Source organism: Medicago truncatula, chromosome 5 (genome assembly GCF_003473485.1).
Source record: "Medicago truncatula cultivar Jemalong A17 chromosome 5, MtrunA17r5.0-ANR, whole genome shotgun sequence".
In the NCBI taxonomy this organism is placed as follows: Eukaryota; Viridiplantae; Streptophyta; class Magnoliopsida; order Fabales; family Fabaceae; genus Medicago; species Medicago truncatula.
In genome coordinates, this window is record NC_053046.1 from 43886359 (window position 1) to 43909252 (window position 22894).

The window sequence follows — 22894 nt, forward strand, 5'->3', positions numbered from 1 at the left end:
AGTAAAGAATTTGTTCCAAACTAAAGATGGGGCACATGTGATAAAAGGGACCCATATGTTGCCCAAAATGCAAAACAGAACATGTAGTTGAACAATTAAAATGTATAAAAGTAGAAACTTTGGTAATTGATGATAGGAATAGGACAAATTATGTGGATAAAAAGGACAGAACATTGCATGTAATCTTTCTCCCCAAAGCAGTAACATGGGCGGTGAGATCACAGAAGAAACTACACAAAAGTCAAGTTCTCATTATATAAACCTTTTGCATTTTTCATATTTATTAGTAGTAAACTATTAAGATTATCACACTATTTAAGAAATAATTACGTATATACTAATTTATATGATGAAATGTGTTTCATTTATATATGGTCAAGTAAGAAATTTAGGATTTAAACTTTTATCTACGCACACATTATCTCTGATAACTATCAACTGAGTTATTTTTATGAGACAAAAATATATAAATATTTTAAATGTGACGTTTAATATGAAATGAAGAGTTTATGTTATTGGACCAAGTTTAAGTCTAGTCTCATATAGCAGCTACCAAGAGTGTGTCTTATTGTGTGTGAACTATGAAACATTGTATGCCCAAATAGGTTCATGTTCATTTTTGGAATATGGGAATAGGGGACACATTTCAATCAAGAAGGCCTACGTTTTCTCTTTTAAGGTGTGCAAATTACAAGAGCTTTCATCCTACAAAAAGCATGCAAGGGACAACCTTTTGTTATTTCATAAAGATTTCTGCCAATCTCTAGAACTCCTTTTATAGTAGTATTTGATAAGATTATATAGTATGGTTAATTATTAAAGTTAGGAATAGGGAATTGAGCTTTCAAATTAGAAATTTTCGTAATTTTTTATTTACAAAAATCTTAAACACAAAATCATGCATATGTATTGCATGCTCATTCTAAGAGTTCAAGTTCATTTTTGTGCTTTCCAAGTATGGGGGACATATAGACATGCAATCGATCCCACATTCCATGTGAAAAGACATGTAATTTTTTTTTGTGGAAAAAAAAAAAGACATGTAATTTGTTCTAGTAAGTTTGAGAATCAAGATTAAATCTATATAATGTATAGGTCATGTTAACGAATGATCTAAAAACATTAATTTTTCTACAAAAATTACTTTTTTTTTTATCCTTAAACAATGTTGTAGTGACATTTGTTATCTAACAATGTTATAGTTTATTCGATGTGGGGTTAAATCAAGTTGGAATCCAAATAATCAATGATGGTAAAAATGTATATGTCGCTTTCATCTTAATTATAGGTCGTTTTCTTGTCCAACTAGGACTCAGATACATCTATAGAGGCAAATATAAATTAGGTTATCTTCATTTGAGGTAGAAGCTTAAAATACAAGCACCATAGCATATACTACTAATATTTTCTTTTTCTTTATTCGAAAATCTTCGACAAAATCCACTTGTGCACACAAGAATAAGCACAAAACTCCAAATTGGAGCAATTGACAAAAAAGGGTAAATTTTAGGTAAAGTTGTGGGCCATGATGTACCTCACTTTGGAGAGGACAAAGTATTAACAATGTTCTTTTATCTTCCTTTTTAGTTTAATTCATTGGCACATTTGATTCCACAAGCATTTTTAAGGAGTAAAACTAGCTCATAAATCACATCAAAATATGCTTTAGCAAGGGAACTTCATCATTTATAAGAATGCACGTATAAAACTTTAACACTTGGCTTCACATAATTAAAATAGGCCAATAACAACATAAAATTCTCATGTGTTATTCATTCATATGGTTCATGATTTTCTAGAGAAAAGAATTGGGTATTTTTGTATACCGTTGATTTTTCAACATTTCATTCTAATTAAAAGAACATGATCTATCTAGAAATCTTATAAGAGCATGCGTATAAAGCAAGTGGACAAAAACAAATAAGGGAACAAAAAATCAGTCATGGGTAGCTCTTTTATTTGTCTGTATATATTTTTTCATATGATATAATTATTTTAATTTAAATGTGGGATTCGAATCATGAACTAATTTGAATTCAAGGCCAATTACCCAGAACAAAGTACATTATTTAATTTATTGAATTATGTCTTTTCAAAAGTTGATGCATATTTCCTAAACCCTTATCTTATAGTCAAAATATTCATATTATTTTAATGTGCATTAGGTCCTTCCTTGAATACAAAAATATAAATAATCTTCATGTTGCATTAAAAAAAGAATATTGTAAAGATGCATGGTTGGGACTAATTACATTTACATATAACCCACTAAAATAATCTTATTGTTTAACATCATCAAAACCCAATTAACAAAATGGTTGAGACACTTCACTAATTACCTTTTTTATGTTAGTAATAAGTAGAAAACGGAATTATGAAAGATAGCCTCCAAAAATGGGCACTCTTCAATGATGTGAGGTAACTTTCCTTAGACTATATCATTATGATTATATCTTTAATTGGAGGGATTAGGATATGAAATCATGATTATTTTAACACTTTAGAGATTCTAAGATGATAGTTTAGAGATAAGTTCAATGGATTATTATAAAGAAGAATCACATCAAGCAAACTATATAAAAATAAATATATCAAAGTGCATGTTATTAGCTGAAGTGTAAGGCACTACTTGTTACATCATTGGTTCCTTGCCTTTATTGTAAGGTTAACTCACTCTTCTAGGTTATGACTCAACCGTGTGGGTCATTATCTTGTACCCTTTCCTGATGGCTGATATAGAATTAAATTACTATACGGGGATTAGTAAATTATTCATGGGTTTAATACAGATCTTTTATAATAAGTAGTATTAATTAGAATTATAAAGAGAAAAAAAATAATTGAAAAGTAAAATGTCTCAGTTATTTTGTGACATTTTTATTTTTTTGTAAATGCTCGATTATTGTAAAACGGAAGGAGTATTACAGAATTCAATTTTGGGATGAAATAATCATTATTAATCATATTTACTTATATTTTTGTCGAATACAAGATTTTCTTCTCATAAAAATAGGAGGGTTAACAAGAATAAAAATAAAAATAAATAATAATTATAAGATACACATTGGATTACAAAACAAACCTAGCTTGCTCCCTCGGTTATAAATCGTTTAGTAGCTTTGGACCTAATTGCATAATATTTTCAATTTCAGGGACTTCGTTAAAATATTTAGTTAAAAGACCTAATTAAAAATTATTGAGGACTTCATTATAAGATCTGATTATATTATTTGTTAAATGTTTTCACACATAATCATTAAAAATTAACATGTACAGCTTGAGCTTAGAAGAATTAAGAAACATCCATTACTGCAAGCTTTGTTTTTCATAATCTTCAAAACAAAAGTTCTCATAACACATGTTACCACAAATTTGCAATCTTTTTTATAACTATGATATCGTAACAAACTTTGATCATGTCATTTCCCTTACGTCATTGGATATCGGTCCACTTAAATTAACCAACCAGGTCCCATGATGGATTCACATACAAATTTAATCAATGTGGTATTATAATATTTCTGTACAATATACAATTATACACACATAACCAATTTAACACGTATATCAGAATTTTATGGTTGGGTTGTTACTTTGAATAAGATTAATTGGTTGGCAATGTTTTTATTTTTGCTAATTGAATAACATAAACACTTATTTTAGCCGCGACTAACTTCTTGATTGTAAACTAATAATGTATGCATTTCAATTTTCATGAGTGTGACTTAGGCATTACATGCTAATTGGAGGGTAGTTAAGTGGTTTAAATATGATTAAGACCATCCGCAATGATGGGTGTTTCACCTATTAAGCATCGGGTTAAATAGACACATCCATTGTGGAGTGATATTTGTTGGTGCTTATAGAGAAGAGTGACTATATAAACACTTTCTCTCTCTTCATTTTATGTGTGCATTTCAATTAATATTTTTCAATGAAATAAATGAGTATTTTAGAAATGTAATAATATAGAGTTATTAGTGGGATCTATTAATAAATTTTGTTGTGGTGTTGGGTTGGAGGAATTGAGTGCTTATTAGGTATTGACATGTGTGACTCACTTAAGCACCCAGATAGAGGAGCTCCATTGTGGATGGTCTAAGACACAAAGTGAAGATTAGTTTCATAATAGTTCAAAGAGTAGCTACGAATGGTGAAAATACTTTGAGAAGCCATTAAAGGCCACATACTTTGTTGGGTCTTAATGGAAGTACAGGGATCATTGTATCGGATTTTGAGCAATCATACAGGTGGGATTAGACATCATATATTAACCTAAAAATATAAAATAGTATACCTATAGATTATCTCACTTATATGATGTTCAACTTTCATTATTTCATTTTTCTGTGGTGGTCAGAGTTTGAACCCCGAAATTTGCATATATTAATGCATTGTTCTTACCAATTGAGCTAAATTCACGATAACCTTTATTATTACATTTAATACAAAGACTTATTCACATTTGATGTACACAATATATTAATTATAATTGTTTACCAATAAAAATAAAAGAAACAATAAATTATTTATTAAAAGTACATCTTCAAAATTATTTACGAAAAGTATATAAATAACAAAGTGGATCGATATATAAATAATCTCTCTCTGGTCATATTTATAAGTAAAAAACAATTATTTAGATTTATTGAATGACTAATATATTCGGTCTTCTCTCAAAATATATATATATATATATATATATTCGGTCTATATAAAGGTCCAATAAAATTGTTTAAATAAAAAATAATTTTTAATCATATTTTACTTACCTTCCAATTGAACTACCGATTATTATAAGGTTTTTTTCCCTAATAACCCGAGGTTCAACACACACAAAAGAAAACGTTTCAAGGTATACGATTGTGCTTATGTATGTTGATGTCTTCAGCCACCAAATCGGCATAAGGTTGTTAAATCATCAATGTGATCCTTCTAGGAGTGGTGAGGTTTAAGATTGAAATCTTGAAGGATGAATTTCAACTAAGAGATGATGGTAAAAATGAGAAATGATATTTGTACAACCATTTTGTGACAACTTTTTGATAACTTTCTCTCTATTTATATTATGTTTTTATTCTCTCTTTCTTTTTCTCTCTATTATTTTTTATCAATGAAAAGAGAGAAAAAAAAATTATTATAAAAGTTGTATGAAATAGTTGTTCAAATATCATTACTCGGTAAAAATAGACTAATAAAGACGGTAAGAAAAAGTCGATTGATAAGAAGAAAGACATATAAAGGAAATTGAAGTCAGACTTAAATATGAAAATCAACATGCCACGTGTGATTATTTGTGATGCACATTTATAAGAGTAGTTCTTAACTAATGTATTGTTCTCCATATTTTTTGGGTGAATAATGATGTATTTTTTGGATGGATGTATTTGACCAAACATATAACTGATAGGGATACTTATGTCATTACAATAAACTAATATTGTCCCTTAGCATAACATCATCATAATCATAATATTCAACTATAGTATCATTTTACAATGGTTGTTGTGTAGTTTCTATAACAATATAAGGGCTATTTCTCATTCATTATTCTATATGCTACTGTCAGATTTTTTTTCTCATCATAATAGCTTTCTCTTCCTATACTATGCTCTCTTAGATTCTACTCCACTATTCTTTCCTTCCTCAAAAACATGTAAGAAATTTGTTTCTTGTCTCAAAAACTTAATATTCTCAAACTGAAAAGCCATGAATGGCTTTATATATACATATATATTTTCCTTGTAAATTTTGTTGCATTTTTTGTTCTTCTATATGTTTAAAAATGTTTGTCCAAATGGTTTCATAGTCTGTGATCTTCTTTGAATTCTAGTTTTTGCATTTCAGTTTGTCATGTAAATTTTGTTTTCTTTAATCTTTATGTATTCTTAAATAATTCATTGAATGAGATGATGAGAGATTTTATTTTGATTTGTTTTATTTTTAGTAATAGGGTGATGTACATTTTTGTGTGAACCTATCTTTTTATTTAAAATTTTGTTGGGATAATATAAATATTTTAGTACTATGTTAGAGGTAATTTGATTAACCATATTGTTGGCTTAAAATATCTATGTAATTTTATTATGCTGTTTCTACTTTTTTGGTTTGTGAATCTGTTCTTTCTAACACTCAAAGCTTTCTTCTTTTCAGCTTAGTAGATTTGGAAATTGAAATGAGTTAATAAAGTAAAATTGAAAATTTTCTAATATTTTGTAATCTGTTTTATTTTACTTTTTTTGGTAATTAATCTGTGTTTTATAAACATTATATTTTGTGGAATATTTGATTGAGGAATTTTCCATATACAGATGTAAATTCTTCATTTCTTTGAAATAATTAATTTTATATAAATGAAATCTAGACATCTGGTTCAATATCATGTACATTTTTGTGTCTTATCTTTTGAATTTTGTTTAATGGAGACTATTTATGTTTGGATTATTCCTTCTCCTTCATTTTTTGTTTAATTATGAAAAATTCTAGATATTTTTCTTTATTTTTCCATTTTTTGCTCAAGAAAAATCAGTGACAGATAGAAAGGGTCTTTTGTTCAGCTTCTTGGAAATTTTCACTAATTGAACAGAGAGAATTCAATGTTTGACTTGCCATGTTTTTCTTTTTGACTTGCTATGTGATTCCAATTTTGAAGGAAAAGTTGACTAATGGTCAACTGCACAGTGAATCTAAAAGAATGCTTAATTTCTTCAAGACCTGAAAATAAACTGTCCTTTTATTTATATGTATTTTATGATGTATGAGCATGAGAGTTGTTAATTTTAGCACTGATTCTTTGATTCTTCAATGCAGAATACAGATAATGTGAGACGCGGTACGACGCTTCATTATTGATTCTACAATGCAGGCATCAGAGCAGCATAGAAGTTCAAGTATGTACTATCAACCATTGCAGCAAATCGAAGCCTATTGCTTGCCACAATATCGAAATCTAAATCATCAGCTATACAACAATGATGGAGGCCAAGCAACTCAATTCTCGGCTCCAACTTCTTCTGACCTTTATTACTGCACTTTGGAGTCGTCCTCTGCAGCTGGAAGTTTCGCCGTTTACAACTCTCCTTCAACTGTTAGTTTCTCGCCTAACGATAGTCCAATGTCGCAGCAAGAATCTCAGTCTTATCCATCTGATAAGTATCATTCCCCTGACAATACCTATGGCTCGCCAATGAGTGGATCATGCATAACCGAAGATTTAAGTAGCTTCAAACACAAGCTTAGAGAGTTGGAAAGTGTAATGCTTGGTCCTGACTCTGATAATCTTGATAGTTACGACAGTGCTATCAGCAACGGAACCAATTTTGCTTCGCTTGAAATGGACAGTTGGAGACAAACTATGGTAGCAATTTCGAGCAAAAATCTAAAGCACATCCTTACTGCATGTGCCAAAGCAATAGCAGACAATGATTTGCTAATGGCGCAATGGTTGATGGACGAATTACGGCAGATGGTGTCGGTTTCTGGTGAACCGATTCAAAGATTGGGAGCATACATGTTGGAAGGACTCGTTGCACGGTTGTCTGCATCCGGGAGTTCAATCTACAAATCTTTAAGATGCAAAGAACCAGAAAGTGCCGAGCTTCTTTCTTACATGAACATACTTTACGAGGTTTGCCCTTACTTCAAATTTGGTTACATGTCTGCAAATGGAGCCATTGCAGAAGCCATGAAAAATGAAGCCAGAGTTCATATAATCGATTTCCAAATTGCTCAAGGAAGCCAATGGATTTCGTTGATTCAGGCTTTTGCAGCTAGGCCCGGGGGACCACCACACATCCGGATTACAGGTATTGATGATCCGACATCAGCTTATGCCCGTGGAGGTGGACTACATATAGTTGAAAAGAGGTTATCAAAGCTTGCTCGGCACTTCAAGGTGCCATTTGAGTTTCACGCTGCAGCTATCTCTGGTTGTGATGTTCAACTGCATAACCTTGCAGTTCGGCCAGGGGAAGCTCTGGCCGTAAATTTTGCATTCATGCTACATCACATGCCTGATGAGAGTGTCAGCACTCAGAATCATAGGGATAGGCTTTTAAGGTTGGTTAAGAGCCTATCCCCGAAAGTCGTGACACTTGTTGAGCAAGAATCTAACACAAACACTGCGGCATTCTTTCCACGTTTTCTCGAAACTATGGACTATTACACAGCAATGTTCGAGTCAATAGATGTGACTCTTCCGAGAGAGCATAAAGAGAGGATCAATGTTGAGCAGCATTGTTTGGCAAGAGATTTAGTTAACATCATAGCTTGTGAAGGGGTCGAGAGAGTGGAACGACACGAGCTGCTAGGGAAGTGGAGGTCAAGATTTGCAATGGCTGGTTTCACTCCTTACCCTCTGAGTTCTTTGGTGAATGGTACAATAAAGAAATTGCTTGAAAACTACAGTGATAGATATAGACTTCAAGAAAGAGATGGAGCTCTATATCTTGGTTGGATGAATAGAGATTTGGTTGCTTCTTGTGCTTGGAAATGAGAACTGAAAATTATGTAACTCCTGAATGTTTGAGGAATTTGGATTTGCTGCAGTTAATAATTCTACGCATTCACATAATCAGCTCGTCGGTGGCCGTTGGATCGAGATTGGATGATCCAAATTTCAAAATTAGTATTTCGTTTTTTAATAAAAATATGCCGTGAAATTTGGACCGTCCGGTCACTATCCAACAGTCACCAACGTGCTGACTGTGGATTGTTAACTGCAGCAAATCCAAGTTTGAGTGGGAATGAAGCAGAACATGTCCTTGTTCTTGTTCTGTTCCATTTTCTGTGTTTCAAAAAGTTTCTGTGGAAAATGTAGCTAGCAATAGCATTTTTCTTTATGAGTAATGTTAAATTTTCATATCATTATCTTTTTCTGAGAATAAGAGGAGAGTTGCATTTCAGTTGTGCTATACTTTCATCAAGCATTTCATTCTCTACGGCATATAAGACACATTATTTTCGAGGGTGGCTGTACCTGATACATGTATTTTCTCCATCTTGGACATGATCAATTTCATAGATACAAATCTTCAACTCCTTAGGAAAGAATATGATGTATAATTCTAGTAAAAGTAAAATATAATATTTATCCAAAAAAAAGGGAAGTAAAATATAATATTTTGGTGAAGATAAAAGGGATTCATTTGAAGGGGTTACATTAATATATTTATTTACAATGGACATAACATTGTTAGAGTGTGATATTCATACTTAAATCTTATATTGCTAACTGTTTATTTCCGTATGATAGTTTAATGAATTTATATGTATAAAAAAAAATTGAACTGTCACTGTTAATATTGTGAGGATATTAAACTCTCGACCTCTTTATCACTTCACGTTTTAACTCCCCGACTTCAACCACCAAACCAACCTTATATTCATCAAGCTGACTAGGTAGAACATGACTTGAAAAGGTGGACTTGATAATATGCATACAGGCGACATAAGTAGGAAGGATTGAATACATTAGAAGGGAAATTCTCGACTATCTTAAAATGTTTTGGGACTTTGATATAAAAAGTCTTCCTTTCTCTAGAAGCAAAACTCCTTAACAGACAAAATAACAGAGAAATATGTCTCATATTATATACACTCCCACGATGTCTCTCTGAAGTACCGATTGCACCATTAATGTAAACCAGTGTTTTCAGAACCAGGCCGGTCGGTTCAATGAACCAGAAACTGGTTCAACCATGGTCGGTTTAAAGTTTGTCAGAACCATATTGAACTGTAATTCTTTTTTTTTCTTTTCAAAAAGAATAAAAAGTAGTTTTTATATACTTATTCATTTATTTGCCATTTGGTTCAACTAATTGAACCTTGACCCGGAGGTCTCACTCTCATCAGATTTTTAAAACATTGGTGTGAATTTAATGGACCCCAGAATTTCTGTTAACCTCCAAGTACACACCAATGCATTTTTCAATGTACTAGAAGTCTAGAACAGTGTATGCCAGTATCAGCTTAGCAGCAATATAAACCACCTAAACTCAAGGTTCAATATACACAAAATAGCAGTTTCTTTTTCTTACATTAGTTTCTATATCATGTCTTTTTCATTATCATGTTGGGCATAGAAAATAACCTCACAGAATGAAGCAAAACAAGAATCAGAGATAACTTAAAAGCATCACCAGCCACAAAACAAAAATCACAGATGAATCACAATATTTTAGATACATGTGTACGAAAATTTGCATCCAATATAGTAAATAATTGTGATTTGCATATTTAGTCAACCTGTAACAGACAACTAAAAATGAGCTAGAAAAAGGGAAAAGAGAAGGTTAGAATAGGAATGGGAACAGCAATCTTGATACCATAATATATAAGTATAACCTACGTCACTTGCAACTACTTATAATCTTCGATAACTAGCTGCATCGTTAGAAAGCATTGCAATTCAACTTTGGGCAGGTTCTGCAACAGATGTTGTACTAGGAGTGTCATGTTCACTTAATCTGCATGGAACTTTCAAACTTGAATCACGTATCATGGCATCGCTGATAGAATCTTCTTTGGTACTAGGATCTTCATTTCGTTGCTCTTCCTCGTTTAATTCACTTTCAAGACTCTGGTTAGGAAGGATGGTCGCTCGAATTGGAGTCAATTTTACAGCTGTATTATCAAGGACACCTCTTCCCGTGGGAGGTGCATGATCATGTTGACCCTCATAGGTAGTTATGACAGTTGTTGTGTTTTGAGAGGACTTCTCAACATGCTTTTTTACGGGGCATCCGGGACTTGAGCATCGATAGTAATTTCTGGAAGATTGGAGAGAAAATGCAATCAATTAAATTAAATCATTTCACGAATTCGCGAGCACATAGAGAAAGAAAGATAAAATAATGCTTCTTGAAAGGCTCCACGATGTACCAGTTCATAACAAAAGCTAAGCATGTACCTTGGATTTGTGTTGCCTTTAACCATTTTCTGACCATATTTGCGCCAGCGATACCCATCATTCACAATTCCAGACTCACTTGTAGTTCGAACAATAACGCGAGATTCACCAGTTAACACATCAGCTCCAGTCGCATCGGTGTTACTATTGTCTTTCTTCCTGTTTGATATCATATTGTAAAGTAAATTAAATGTTAAATATTGCATATATCAACTCGAACATTCTAGAAAATGGTCAAATAACATACAGCCGCTTTGACTCATCAGTTCGCGAAACTTTTGAAGGTGGATGGAAACGCAAAGGCGTGACCTGTCGAGGCATAGATTCATACTCAACAGATGAATTTTCTGCATGCACCATACAGTAAAATATATGAAGGGTCTTTCCATGTAAGGAAGAAAACTAAAATACTAACAAAGTTTACTTCTCACCTTGACCTTCCACATCAGCAAAAGAGGATTGGGGTGGTCCCTTTTCAACAACAGGAAGAACACGATCAACCGGTGATACGGTGTCCGGTGGTACAGTGTTCGATTCAGGTTTGGGATGATTATGCTGACCGATGTAACTGCAATCTTCGTAGTTTCCATCATGTGATAGCTGAAATTGCTTCCTTGCAGGGCAGTCTGAATAAGTACATTTGTAATAACTCCTTTTAAATTCACTCCCCTTAACGTTTTTCTGGCCATACTTTCGCCATTTATAGCCATCTTTTGTGACCTTATCACGTATTATGGAGGGTCTGTCTTGACCAGATTGCATCGGAGGCAATTCATGTGAAGGAGTCTTGGGGCTCTGTGAATGTTGCTCGGGCGGTGAAGAGTATGACGATACCAAGTCACAAGCCATAGCATCAGAATCCGACACTTCATTTTTAGCTACATCATCAATCCCTTGTGACAATGCAATCTCCCTCTGTGGACTCACTTGCTGCTGTACTTTATCAGAAGAAACGTTGTGATCGGCACTTTCTTGTGACAAAACCATGTTAACTGCTTACTTATATATCAAAAGGAAACAGGTCTACTTTCATTGACTGCTTTGATGAATACATAGAATCGAAAGACTTGAACAAACCTGACAACGTTTAAAAAGCTTATTAGCAAAAACGCAATTGTCTGTGCCGTTATCAGAAATCATCAATACAAATGATATTATATGAACAGTATGATTGAAAAAGAATTTCATTTTATAAACTTCGGAAACTTGATCACTCATCAATAGCAGCAGGATCATTAAAAGTACTGCGACATGTATGAATTGAAGAGTGATAAAAAATTCTTACACTAAATGGCAGTGTATCTTATGTGTCAGTGTTACATTAGTCATGCTGTCATGGGCATATGGGAACTTCTCAATTAGAATAAGATTATGATAATTTACTTACCAAACTATGAAGCACGGATACCGATAATAATTTGAGAAAATAATATATTTCAACGTAAGCATATGTGTCGGCGACGTGTGTCCGACCTAATCCGAAGAGTGTCCATGCTTCATAGCTTACAAATAGTTCTTATAAGTTCATAGCTGTATATGAAAAAGATAAATAAGAGGGTTTCTGAAACGAAACAGAAAAGAAAAATTAAATGCAGAAGCTAATTTCAACTAAACCTGCTTATTAAAGATATTAATTGAACTTTAGTAACATAACATTGTTGGGATCACCAATTCTATATTAAGAGAACCACCATTTTAGTGAGTAAATAGACATTTTTATCTTTGAAATTGTAAGAATCGGTCGATTTGGTCCTTCAACTTTACAAAATAGCAAATTAGTCCCTGAAATTAAACATACATATTGACATAGGGCCCGTTTGGATTGGCTTATTTTTGAGCTTATGCAAATAAATAAGCTTTTAAGTATTATTCATAAGCTTGTCAAGGTAGTTTATAAAAAAAAACAGCTTATGAAGATACAATTTTCGTCAGTGAAAAGTGAAAACTTATGAATTAACATTAAAACTTATTTATTTTCATAAGCTCGTAAATAAGTCGATCCAGACATGCCCTTAAAGAGTCTTTAAAATTGTGGTACAAAGATTGAAAAGGAGCCTAAATTGATTGATATTTGTAATTTAAGGGACTATAATACTATTTTACAAATCTGTAAGAATAAATTGACTAATCTTTACAATTTAGATGACTAAAATGAATATCTACACCCATTTTAGTCTTGAAATTGTATGAGTCAAACAGTTTGATCATTAAATACACAAAATTCCAAAATGATAATTAAAATTGAAAATATTTGATCACATTAATCCTTATAGTTCAGTCAATTTTGTCCCAAAATCATAAAAAAACATTCAATTTCACAGATCATTCTAAAATTTCAAAAATTATTAAATTTCAAAGACCAAATTGCCTAATCCCAACAAATTCATAAACTAAATTAGGGATTAAAAAACTAAATTGACGAAATTAATCAAGTGGAAAGGAAGGGGAAAAGGGTTTCAATTTTTAGGTATCACACAGTGAAAAATTCTGAATTTACAACATATAAGAAGCTGAAAATCAAAACCCACAATTCATACCTCAATTTCCAATAAAAATGACAAACTTTACTATAATAAGAGTAAAATTGAAAGAAAAAAAAAAAAACTGAGAAATTGAGAAAAAGCATTACCACGAAGAAATTAAGGTTGAAATTGAAGAGGAGCATAGTTGAGTAAACAATTGAACTGATCAAAGGAACTGAAGTGAAACTGTGTTGTGTTGTGTTTTGTTTGTGAGTTTATGTTGTGTTTGGATGGAAGCAATAAGAAAGAGAAAAAGTATTTCTTAATTAATTTGACCCAAAAGAAAGAATAATAACACACCAAATAAATAAAAATAAAGAGGAACAAAAGTCCACTCTTTCTCTCTCCAAACAGACACCAAGAATATGCTATATTTTTTATTTTTTTTTATGTTAAATTAAATTGGAGTAAATGGGCTTGATAATTCGAAATTAGTCAAAAATAAATTAAAAATTGTTAAATCAAAGTTCTTTTGAGTAATTCATCTTTAATGAGTCCTCGTTTAGCTCAGTTTGACAATGCATAATATATGCAAGGTCTGGGATTCGAATCCCGGCCACCAAAAAAAAAAATCATCTTTAATAAAATTTATTAACTATTTAATTTCAATTGATTGGTTATTTTTATATTATTTTATGGATTATATCTTTTTTTATATAAAGCGTCATTGATCATTTCTTTGTGATAACTATTTCATTTCATTTCTTCTTAAAAAAAGAAAAAATAAAAACTATTTCATTTCATTTGATAATATTAAATGCATATTTATTTTTTTGAAAGAAATATTAAATGCTTATTTTTATTATTAACTTTTTTTTTTGTGGTAGCCGGGGTTTGAAACCCGGACCTTGCATATTTTTATGCATTGACCATAACAACTGAGCTTTAACTTTTTGACAAAGGTTATTTATTTTTTAGGAAAAATAAAATGCAATAAAATATATTTTTTGTTTTGAAATATTAATATTTTGAGAATTGAGAGTTTGTAAAATAATTATATGAAAGAAAAAAAAAATGTGATGCACGATATACTACAATTCGAAGTTATTTTTATTTTTTAACAGTATAGGGATTTTTTTAATAATGAAATATTTCTTCCGTCCTAAAATATACGCAAAAATTAATCAACAAAAGTTAATGTATTTAGTTGAAAATTTATACCAAACTAGTTAATGATGTGTGTGCGTGTATCTAGCATCAGTGTTGTGAGTTCGAAGCATAAAAAAATCCATTTATTCAATTTTAAAAAGTGAATTTTTAATCGTTAAATCACTATGCAATAAACTTCGTTTTTGAAGGCAAAATTTTTTTGTCAAAAAATAAATAAATAAACTCCATTGTATCTTCTTTTTCCTTTTTTTTTTTTTTTGTTTATGTTGTTTCTAGTTGGTTCTAGGTGTTGTTGTGATGTTTTTAGTTAGTTTTGGGTGTTTTTTTGACGAGAAATGATATATTTGTACAATCATTTTTTAACAACTTTTATGATAAATATTGTTTTAGATTTTATGTCAATATTTTTTTTTTGTAAATCTATAGTTGTCTAATAAGTTACCATAAAAATAATTGTTCATATCTACCCAAAAAATAAATAAATAAATAAATAATTGTTCAAATAACACAACTTTTTTGTGACTTTGTTGTTTCTTTTGTTCCTGGTTTGGAGTATTTCTTGCGTATGTGCTCTTTTCCAGCGACTTTTGATGTGGCTACTCCCTAACTTTTATGATCGGTTTGTATTATATCAGGTGAGAGGAGTAGTGATTTGGAAGATGAAATGAATAAATATAGCCTTTGGATTAAAATAAATAAATGGTACAAACTAAGGCTGTGTTTGGTAACACAAAAAAGCTAGCTTATAGCTTGTTGGATTAGCTTATAAGCTCGTTAGAAGAAAACGTGACGTGTTTGGTAACAAGCTTTTTTCATGAGCTTATAGCGTTTTTTGAAAAGCTATTTCAAGTAGCTTTTTAGCTTATAGCTGGTAGCTTTTTATATTTTCTTCCAACTTTAACCCTATTAATTTAATTATTTATTTTTTTAATTAAACAAGTACCCATGTTCATCTTTATAACCGCCCCATTTTTTCCCTTAAATAAAATGCCGTTTTTTTAAGGAGCACTTTATATATATATATATATATATAATATTTTTTTTATGGAAATGCTTTATATTTTGTTATAACTAACCTGTCGTACACCACACAAAAAATAACTAGCCTATTTTTTTTAAAAGGAAAAAATAACTAGTCTATTGTACGTTGTAAAATTTTATATATTCTACCTCACATTTTGTTTCCACATTTCTCTTATTTTTGGGACTTATTAAGCAGAGATCAAAATTGTTAGTGAATTTTTTTTTAGGATTAAAGGTCGAAGAATTTTTTTATGGAGACTAAGACCAAAAGTTTGAATATTTATAGGGACCAAAAACATATTTAACTATAATTAAAAATATTAAAAAATAAATACATTACAAAAAAATGTGTCTGTCTATATGTATATTAAAAAAAAAAACATGTCCTTTTATGTCATTTTATACTTATCAGCCACTTCAACAGCTAATTTTACCAAACACATTATTTTTAATAAGCAAGTTTTTCAGCTATAAGCTATAAGCTATCAGCTACCAGCTATCAGCTAGCTTATAGCTTCTTTTTACCAAACAGAGCCTAAGAGATCACTTAAAAAAATTCACGTGGCTATTTTGCTTTCTCTCTCAAAGGTGATTCTTCCTTGTACTTCCACATAACAAAATGGGATAATCAACAAAACATTACTAGTCTATGTCACTTGAAGAACACCTATTTTTTCAATTTTAGATTGAATTAAACGTAACTCAACAATTAGAAAGACATGGATTTTTTAAAGCTAAATTGCATTTTTAGTCATTTAACTATTTCGGTAGTATCGCTTTAGTTCTTTAATTAAAATTCGATTTATTTTGGTCCATTAACTTCTCTATGTTACACATTTTGGTCCTTTATGTTAGTTTTAATTCAAAAATATTTGATTTTTTTCATTTTCTTCTCCTCTTTTTCATCTTCATATCATCTCCTTCAACCTTCAATAACAAGAATCCCATAAAAATTCCAGAAGAAAATGTAGAAAATCTAACGTTTTTGAATTAAAACTAACGGAAATGACCAAAATTTATAACAAAGAGAAGTTAAGGGATCAAAATAAATCAAATTTTAATTAAGGGACCAAAGCGATACTACCTAAATAGTTAAGGGACCAAAAATACAATTTAGCCATTTTTTAATCAGTTGAAACTCAGGTATTATCCCATTATTTTTAAACTAATTCTAATTTTTAGCTTCTTTTTTCTGTAAGACCGAGAAAAAAGTAAAGAAAAAGGAAGATACGTCAATGGAGTTTGTTTACTTATTAAGGTTTTTTCTGTAAGTGGATATACATCTCATGTTTTTTTTTTTAAGATGTTTGATTTCTTTCATAAATCTTTTAATAATTATTTCAGTAAGTATTTTTGAGTTATTTTTGTTGTTTCTCAATCTGTATAATGGCACCTAACATTAGTAGGGAGAAGAAATGAAAGAGATATCACATTGTTGTCTCATCACGTCAAGAAAGGTAATTAAGGATGACCTTAAAAAATACTAGGCAAGCTTGTTGATATGGATAAGAAGATGAATGTCATTTCTTCTGCGTTATAGGAAAAATGGTTGCACCAAGATTGAAAGTATGAAATGAATAATCATGATATGGCGATGAAAAGAACAATGGAGTTTGTTGTAGGTTCTCTAGAGTTTATTTTCCCTAACTTTGATGTATCATTTTGAGGTTAAGGACGCTTTTGAGATGAAGGATGGTTCTGAGATGAATACCGATATTGAGGGTCAATGACGATGTTTTTTGCTTGTATTTGTATTTGGTTTGTGCATTTGGCCATCACCTAATACAATTCGGTATTTCCTATGTTTCATGTGTATTTCCTCTCTTATAAGAATCTCAGATGTTCTGATGTGTGGATCTCAGCTTCATCTTTTACTCCAAGCCTTGTCCACACTCTAGATTATGTACGTTAAGGAAGATATATGATTCTTCTTTGTTTCTGTTTAATGATACATCTTCGTCTGGATAATATAGGATTTGTATTTCTATATTGTAGTTATTCATGTAATCATCCGATGTTATTTACACTAAAAACATAAAAGGAGTTCATTGGCAAGATTGTGTTACCAATGTAATCGTATTTGTAATTTTATGTCGAGTTCAAGTTCGGGCTTATATTGTATATTGAATTTAAATGAATCGACCCACTGATGGATTGTCACATTGATGTGCCAACGCAAGACATCAAGCTTATGTAGTGAAGTGCCAATGCAATGAATCATGTTTATCTAATTGACACACAAACATATTGCCTCACCAAGGTGTCGATTTAAGGCGTCAATCCTATGTAGTTAAACCATTGACATGTTGCTACATCATGGTGCCGACATATGGCACTAGGATTTACGCATTCCTTTTAATGGATTGTATTGTTTGTGTGTCAACGTGTGACATTGAGACTATGTACTTGTCTTAAGATAGAGAACATAGTATGCTTGACAAAGAATTTATTGATAAAATGGAAAAAAGGATGTATCTCGTTAAAACCACCAAGGACCAAAACCCTTTTGGAGAAAAATGTCCGAGTTGAAAAAAGAGTGCACCATCCCATTACAAAAAATTAATTTAAGTAAAATTTGAGGTGCGTGGTATTCCACGACCTCCGATAAATGTTTTTGACTAGGTCTTCCTATCGATATACCATTTTGCCAAGTGCAGAGTTGAACTAATATGGTCCTTCCCCTGTAGCTACTCTTCCTTCCTTATCTCATCAATCCTTTGTAAGACTATATCTCCTTCCTTGAAACTCCTAGGTTTGATGTAGTGTTGAACCTATTCAATTCTTTGAGTCTTGCAGCATACTTTGATCTCCTATTTAAGTCTGATGTGGCCAAGTTTTGCATCAGACTTTTCACTGGGAGTATCATGCTCATTTAATCTACATGGAAGTACAGAACTTGAACCACAAATCATGGCATCACCGACAATATCTTCGTTTTATTGCTCTTCCTCATTTAATTCACTTTCAAAACCCTGATTAGGAAGGATAATCGCTCGAATTGGAGTCATATCATCACAAATAACGTTAGCTTAAGATATCTGTTATGGCTTGCCATTAATACACATTATTTGAGTATTGGTATCAGAGTCATGACGGACACCTCTACCAGTCGGTGGTTCATGATCATGTTGTCCCTTATAGGTAGTTGTTACATTAGTCGCATTTAGAGGGGACTTTTCAACATACTTTTTCACCGTGCATCCTGGATAGGCGCATCGAAAGTAATTTCTAGAAGATTGGAGAGAAAATGCAATCAATTAGATAAAATCATTTCATGAATTTGTGTATTTGCAAAAGCTTAAAGCACATAGATAAAAAGCAATAAAAAAAATGCATCTTGAAACGATCTACAATGTACGAGTTCAAAACAAAAGCTAGGATGTACCTTTGAATTGTTTTTCCATTAACCATTTTTCTTCCGTATTTGCGCCAGCGATATGCATCATTTACAACTTCATTTGCACTTGAAGTCTGAACAACAAGGTGAGGTTCACCAGTTAACACGCTAGCTCTAGTAGCATTAGTATTGTTGTCTGCATGCACAACAATGTACAATATATTAAGAGGTTTTTCATGTAATATTGAAACTAAAATACTGGCAAAGAGTGAGTACTTATCACCTTGAACTTCCACACCGGCCAAATAGGGTAGATGTGGTCCGTGTTCAACAATAGGAAGAACATGATCAATTGGTGGTACAATGCTTGATTGAGGATTAGGATGATTGTGCGGATTGGTGTAACTGAAATATTCGACGGTCCCATCATTTGACCAATGAAATTTCTTTTTTGCCTGACAATCTGAATGTGTGCATTTGTAATAGGCTCTTTTATGTTCATTCTTCTTAATGTTTTTCTCACCATATTTTTTCCACTTATATCCATCTTTTCTTACCATTTCACGTATGATTGAGCGAGTGTATTGATTAGATTGTATCAGAGGTAACTCACGTGAAGGAGTATTAGGGCTCTGCGAGTGTTGCATGAGTGGTGAAGAATGTGATAATACCAACTCACAAGCCATAGCTACATCATTAGTCTCTCGTGACAATATGATCTCCCTCTGATGATTCACTCGATGTTGTACTTCAGAAGGAGAATCATTGTGATCAACATTTTGTTGCGACAAAACCATGTTAACTTCTATCTTATCTTATATTTAAAAAGGAGACAAATCTACTTTACAGTGTGCGCTGAAACATCATCAATAAAAATGTTAATATGTGAACAATACTATTTGAGAGAGAAGCAAATTGATTTACGAACTTTAAAAACTTCAGCACTAGTATTGCATCAAAATCATTAAAGTGTATTGTGACATGTATATTGAGTGCTACAAAAAAATCTTAACAAAAATAACAACATATCTTATGTAAGATTCGATTTGGTGCATCAATTGCCTGATGCGGTTACTGATATAAACCATATGATCTCAATGTATAATTGAGATTGTTTAAAGCTAATTTTATTTTATTGTGTAATATGAATTGTTCGATCTCGGATTAACGACCGAGATCATTTTATTTGGTATCATCTTATTTAAGAGGGTTGCATTAGCTTTGGGCCTATTGAAACTTCTATGTTAAAAATAAGGTTATGATTATTCACTTACTACAAAGTTTTTGTAAGTTCATAGCTGTTTATCTACAAGATAGAAAAGAGATCTTTCAAACCAAATAAAAAACCTAATTTCTAGCTGATAGTAATTAACATTGCATAATGTATGTAGACATTGAACCCCCAACACCCAATATAATTACTCACAAACAAAAAATTAAAGAACTTAAAACTAAGTAAAAAAATCTTTTAATATTTTTCTATGTACAAAAGAGGACAAAGGCCCGTCTTTTAATATTATTTTATATGATGTATATCATATATGTTAACATAAAGATGTCATCAAAGAGAATGGACTAGACCACTAAAAAAAGGGAATGCACGAGATTATTTTGGGAAGGCATTAATTGTGTTGCAAAAATATAACATTTTGGGATCACAAAATTTATTAAGAGAACCACCATTTTAGTGACTAAATAACTATATGGATTAAATACATTTCATGCCTTCATAGAAAATTAGAGGGGCTAAATTACATATTAAGGGTATTCGTGGTGTGATTTGAATCGATTTTTAGGTAAAAAAAACATCATATTTAAACTAAAAAATCATGTATGGATGATACTTTAAACAAACATGATGGGATCCAATTAAATGTGATTTATTTGAATAATATTTTTGGACATCCAAATTAATAGGTTTCATAGACAATGTAAAATAAAATATATTGAAAATAAATATTATGAAATGAAAATATGATTCATTATGATTGAAACATATGAAGTAGTAAAAATATAAAATCAATTAAACTAATATATTAATACAATTTATTATACCTATAAAAAAATGATTAAAACTTGCTTATGCATTTGGTTTCATTTTGAAAAGGAGATCTGAAATCCACTTTAAACTTAACAGTTTTTACAAAACATCCAATTTTTTGAATTTGTGCAATTTTCATTTTTTCAGATCAGTTTGAATTAGAACACCTCTAATTCATACCTCAATTTCCAAAAACAAAACAAAACTCAAATTTCACTACTATAATAAGGGGAAAAAAAACCAAAGAGAAATTGAATGGTTAATAAAGAGAAAAGAAATTACCACAAAGAAATTGAGGTGTAAATCGAAGAATGTAATTGAATAATCAATCGAAACGAATGTGAGTGAAATGTATTATGTATGTGAGTTTGTGTTGTGTTTGGATGGAAGCAATAAGAAAGAGTGAAATTGATTTTTCTTATTTGACTCAAGAAAGAATAATATGCTTTTCTATGTGTGTTGTGTTGTGATCTCTTGTATTGTGATGTGTGTGCATTTATAGTATCTCATTTAATATTTTTTTTTATAATAATTTTATTTCATTGACTTTATTAAATAGTTGGTCATTTTATATTTGAAAAAATAAATGCAATATAATATACATTGCATTTGGTCAAAATAGAAATCAATATATATAGAGAGACATTTCATCTGGTCAAAACAGAAATCAATATATATATATAGTCTCTCTTGTTAATTGGGAAGTTTTTTTTTTCAACTATACCTTAACCTATGGGAGTTTGCGGTCCGGTTTGGATCGGTTTTGAGGCAAAATGTCAACCGATCTAAAATAAAATTCACATGCGGTTCGGTTTTGTTTGGATGATTATTTTTAAAAAAATCCGACCCAATCCCAATATATGAGGTTTAATTTGGGTCTATGTTTGGATATCCAAAGTGCAACATGTAATTTTTTTAATTAATATTGATATTACAAAAACGCAATAGAATAATAGGTTTTATGCAAAATATAACACAAATATATTAAAAAAAAAATAACATTACATAATAAAAATGATCAATTTTATATGAAATATACGATTAAATTAATGGAATATATAAGATTAAATACAAACAAACAATATATTAACGCAATATATAACACTAATAAAATAATAAGTATTAAAATATATTTTTGCGGTTTGGTTCAGTTTTGAAAAAGTAATCCGAAATCTAAATCGATCCTAGCTTTTTTTACAAAACAACATCCAAACGCATTCAAAAATATTCGGTTTTATGTGGTTTTTGTTTTTTTTGGATTAGTTTACGGTTTTATTTTGGATTAGTTTAGATTTGAGTAGCTCTGGCTCAACCTATGCAATATTCAATGTTGAATAGAAAAATGTAAATTCATGTTTAATATTTAAAAATGTTGACTTTATCATACATATGATACCGATAAAAAAATTATATTTGACAATTGAGAGCTTTTCAAATAATATAATATCATTCTTAATATTATAATACAATTTTGTCTTTTGAAAAATAAAGTTGTCAAAGGCGGTGTCGGATGTTTGACTTCTATTGTCGTCTTATCCATTTTTTTCCCTCTGTTTGACGATGAACAATTTGGTTCAAACACGTTTATGGTTGTTTCTCTTTTTTCGTCCACTTTATTTTGGCATTGTAAGTATCACGCATTAGGGTTTAATTATGTGGTGATACTAGGTCAAGTTCTTTGCCTTTCAGTTTTGCTTTTGAGTCAATTCATGTATATCTTTCAAAACATAGAATTATTTTTTACAGTGATGTTTGATACATTATAGAAATATCTTTTGCAAAAGCTTAGAATATTTTAACAAGAGATTAATTAAATATGATTCTTTTAAAAGTTTTTGGTGCTTAAAAACTCATATTTAATTTAACCATTGTTAAAAAAAACTAATTTTTTATGGAAGAGAGTTTTATAATATTCTAAGCATGCGTACAAAAGTTAATTAAAACATAAGAAT

At 30.8% G+C, this 22894-nt stretch overlaps 3 protein-coding genes across 4 annotated transcripts; 1 reads left to right on the forward strand and 2 right to left on the reverse strand.

Annotated features, from left to right (window-relative positions):
• Nucleotides 1–5498: 5498 nt before the first annotated feature.
• On the forward strand, nt 5499–8903 carry LOC11418702 (scarecrow-like transcription factor PAT1). The gene is made up of 2 exons (XM_003617918.4): nt 5499–5656; nt 6811–8903. Exon 2 carries the CDS (start codon nt 6860–6862, stop codon nt 8492–8494), a length of 1635 nt encoding a protein of 544 aa, XP_003617966.1. The 5' UTR covers nt 5499–5656; nt 6811–6859; the 3' UTR covers nt 8495–8903.
• Nucleotides 8904–10122: 1219 nt separating this feature from the next.
• LOC11423747 (WRKY transcription factor SUSIBA2) lies at nt 10123–13694 on the reverse strand. 2 transcript variants are annotated; one of them, XM_003617919.3, is made up of 6 exons: nt 13539–13694; nt 12297–12439; nt 11341–11986; nt 11157–11256; nt 10910–11068; nt 10123–10769 (listed from the first exon to the last, which is right to left on the reverse strand). In XM_003617919.3, the coding sequence occupies exons 3-6, from the start codon at nt 11894–11896 to the stop codon at nt 10409–10411; spliced, it is 1176 nt and encodes a 391-aa protein (XP_003617967.1). In that variant the 5' UTR covers nt 11897–11986; nt 12297–12439; nt 13539–13694; the 3' UTR covers nt 10123–10408. The 2 variants fall into 2 exon arrangements, with proteins under 2 accessions (XP_003617967.1, XP_024640265.1); XM_024784497.1 differs by lacking the exon at nt 12297–12439.
• A 4680-nt stretch (nt 13695–18374) lies between these two features.
• Nucleotides 18375–19698, reverse strand: LOC11419644 (probable WRKY transcription factor 20). The gene is made up of 3 exons (XM_024785063.1): nt 19185–19698; nt 18950–19097; nt 18375–18441 (listed from the first exon to the last, which is right to left on the reverse strand). The coding sequence occupies exons 1-3, from the start codon at nt 19696–19698 to the stop codon at nt 18375–18377; spliced, it is 729 nt and encodes a 242-aa protein (XP_024640831.1).
• Nucleotides 19699–22894: the final 3196 nt, after the last annotated feature.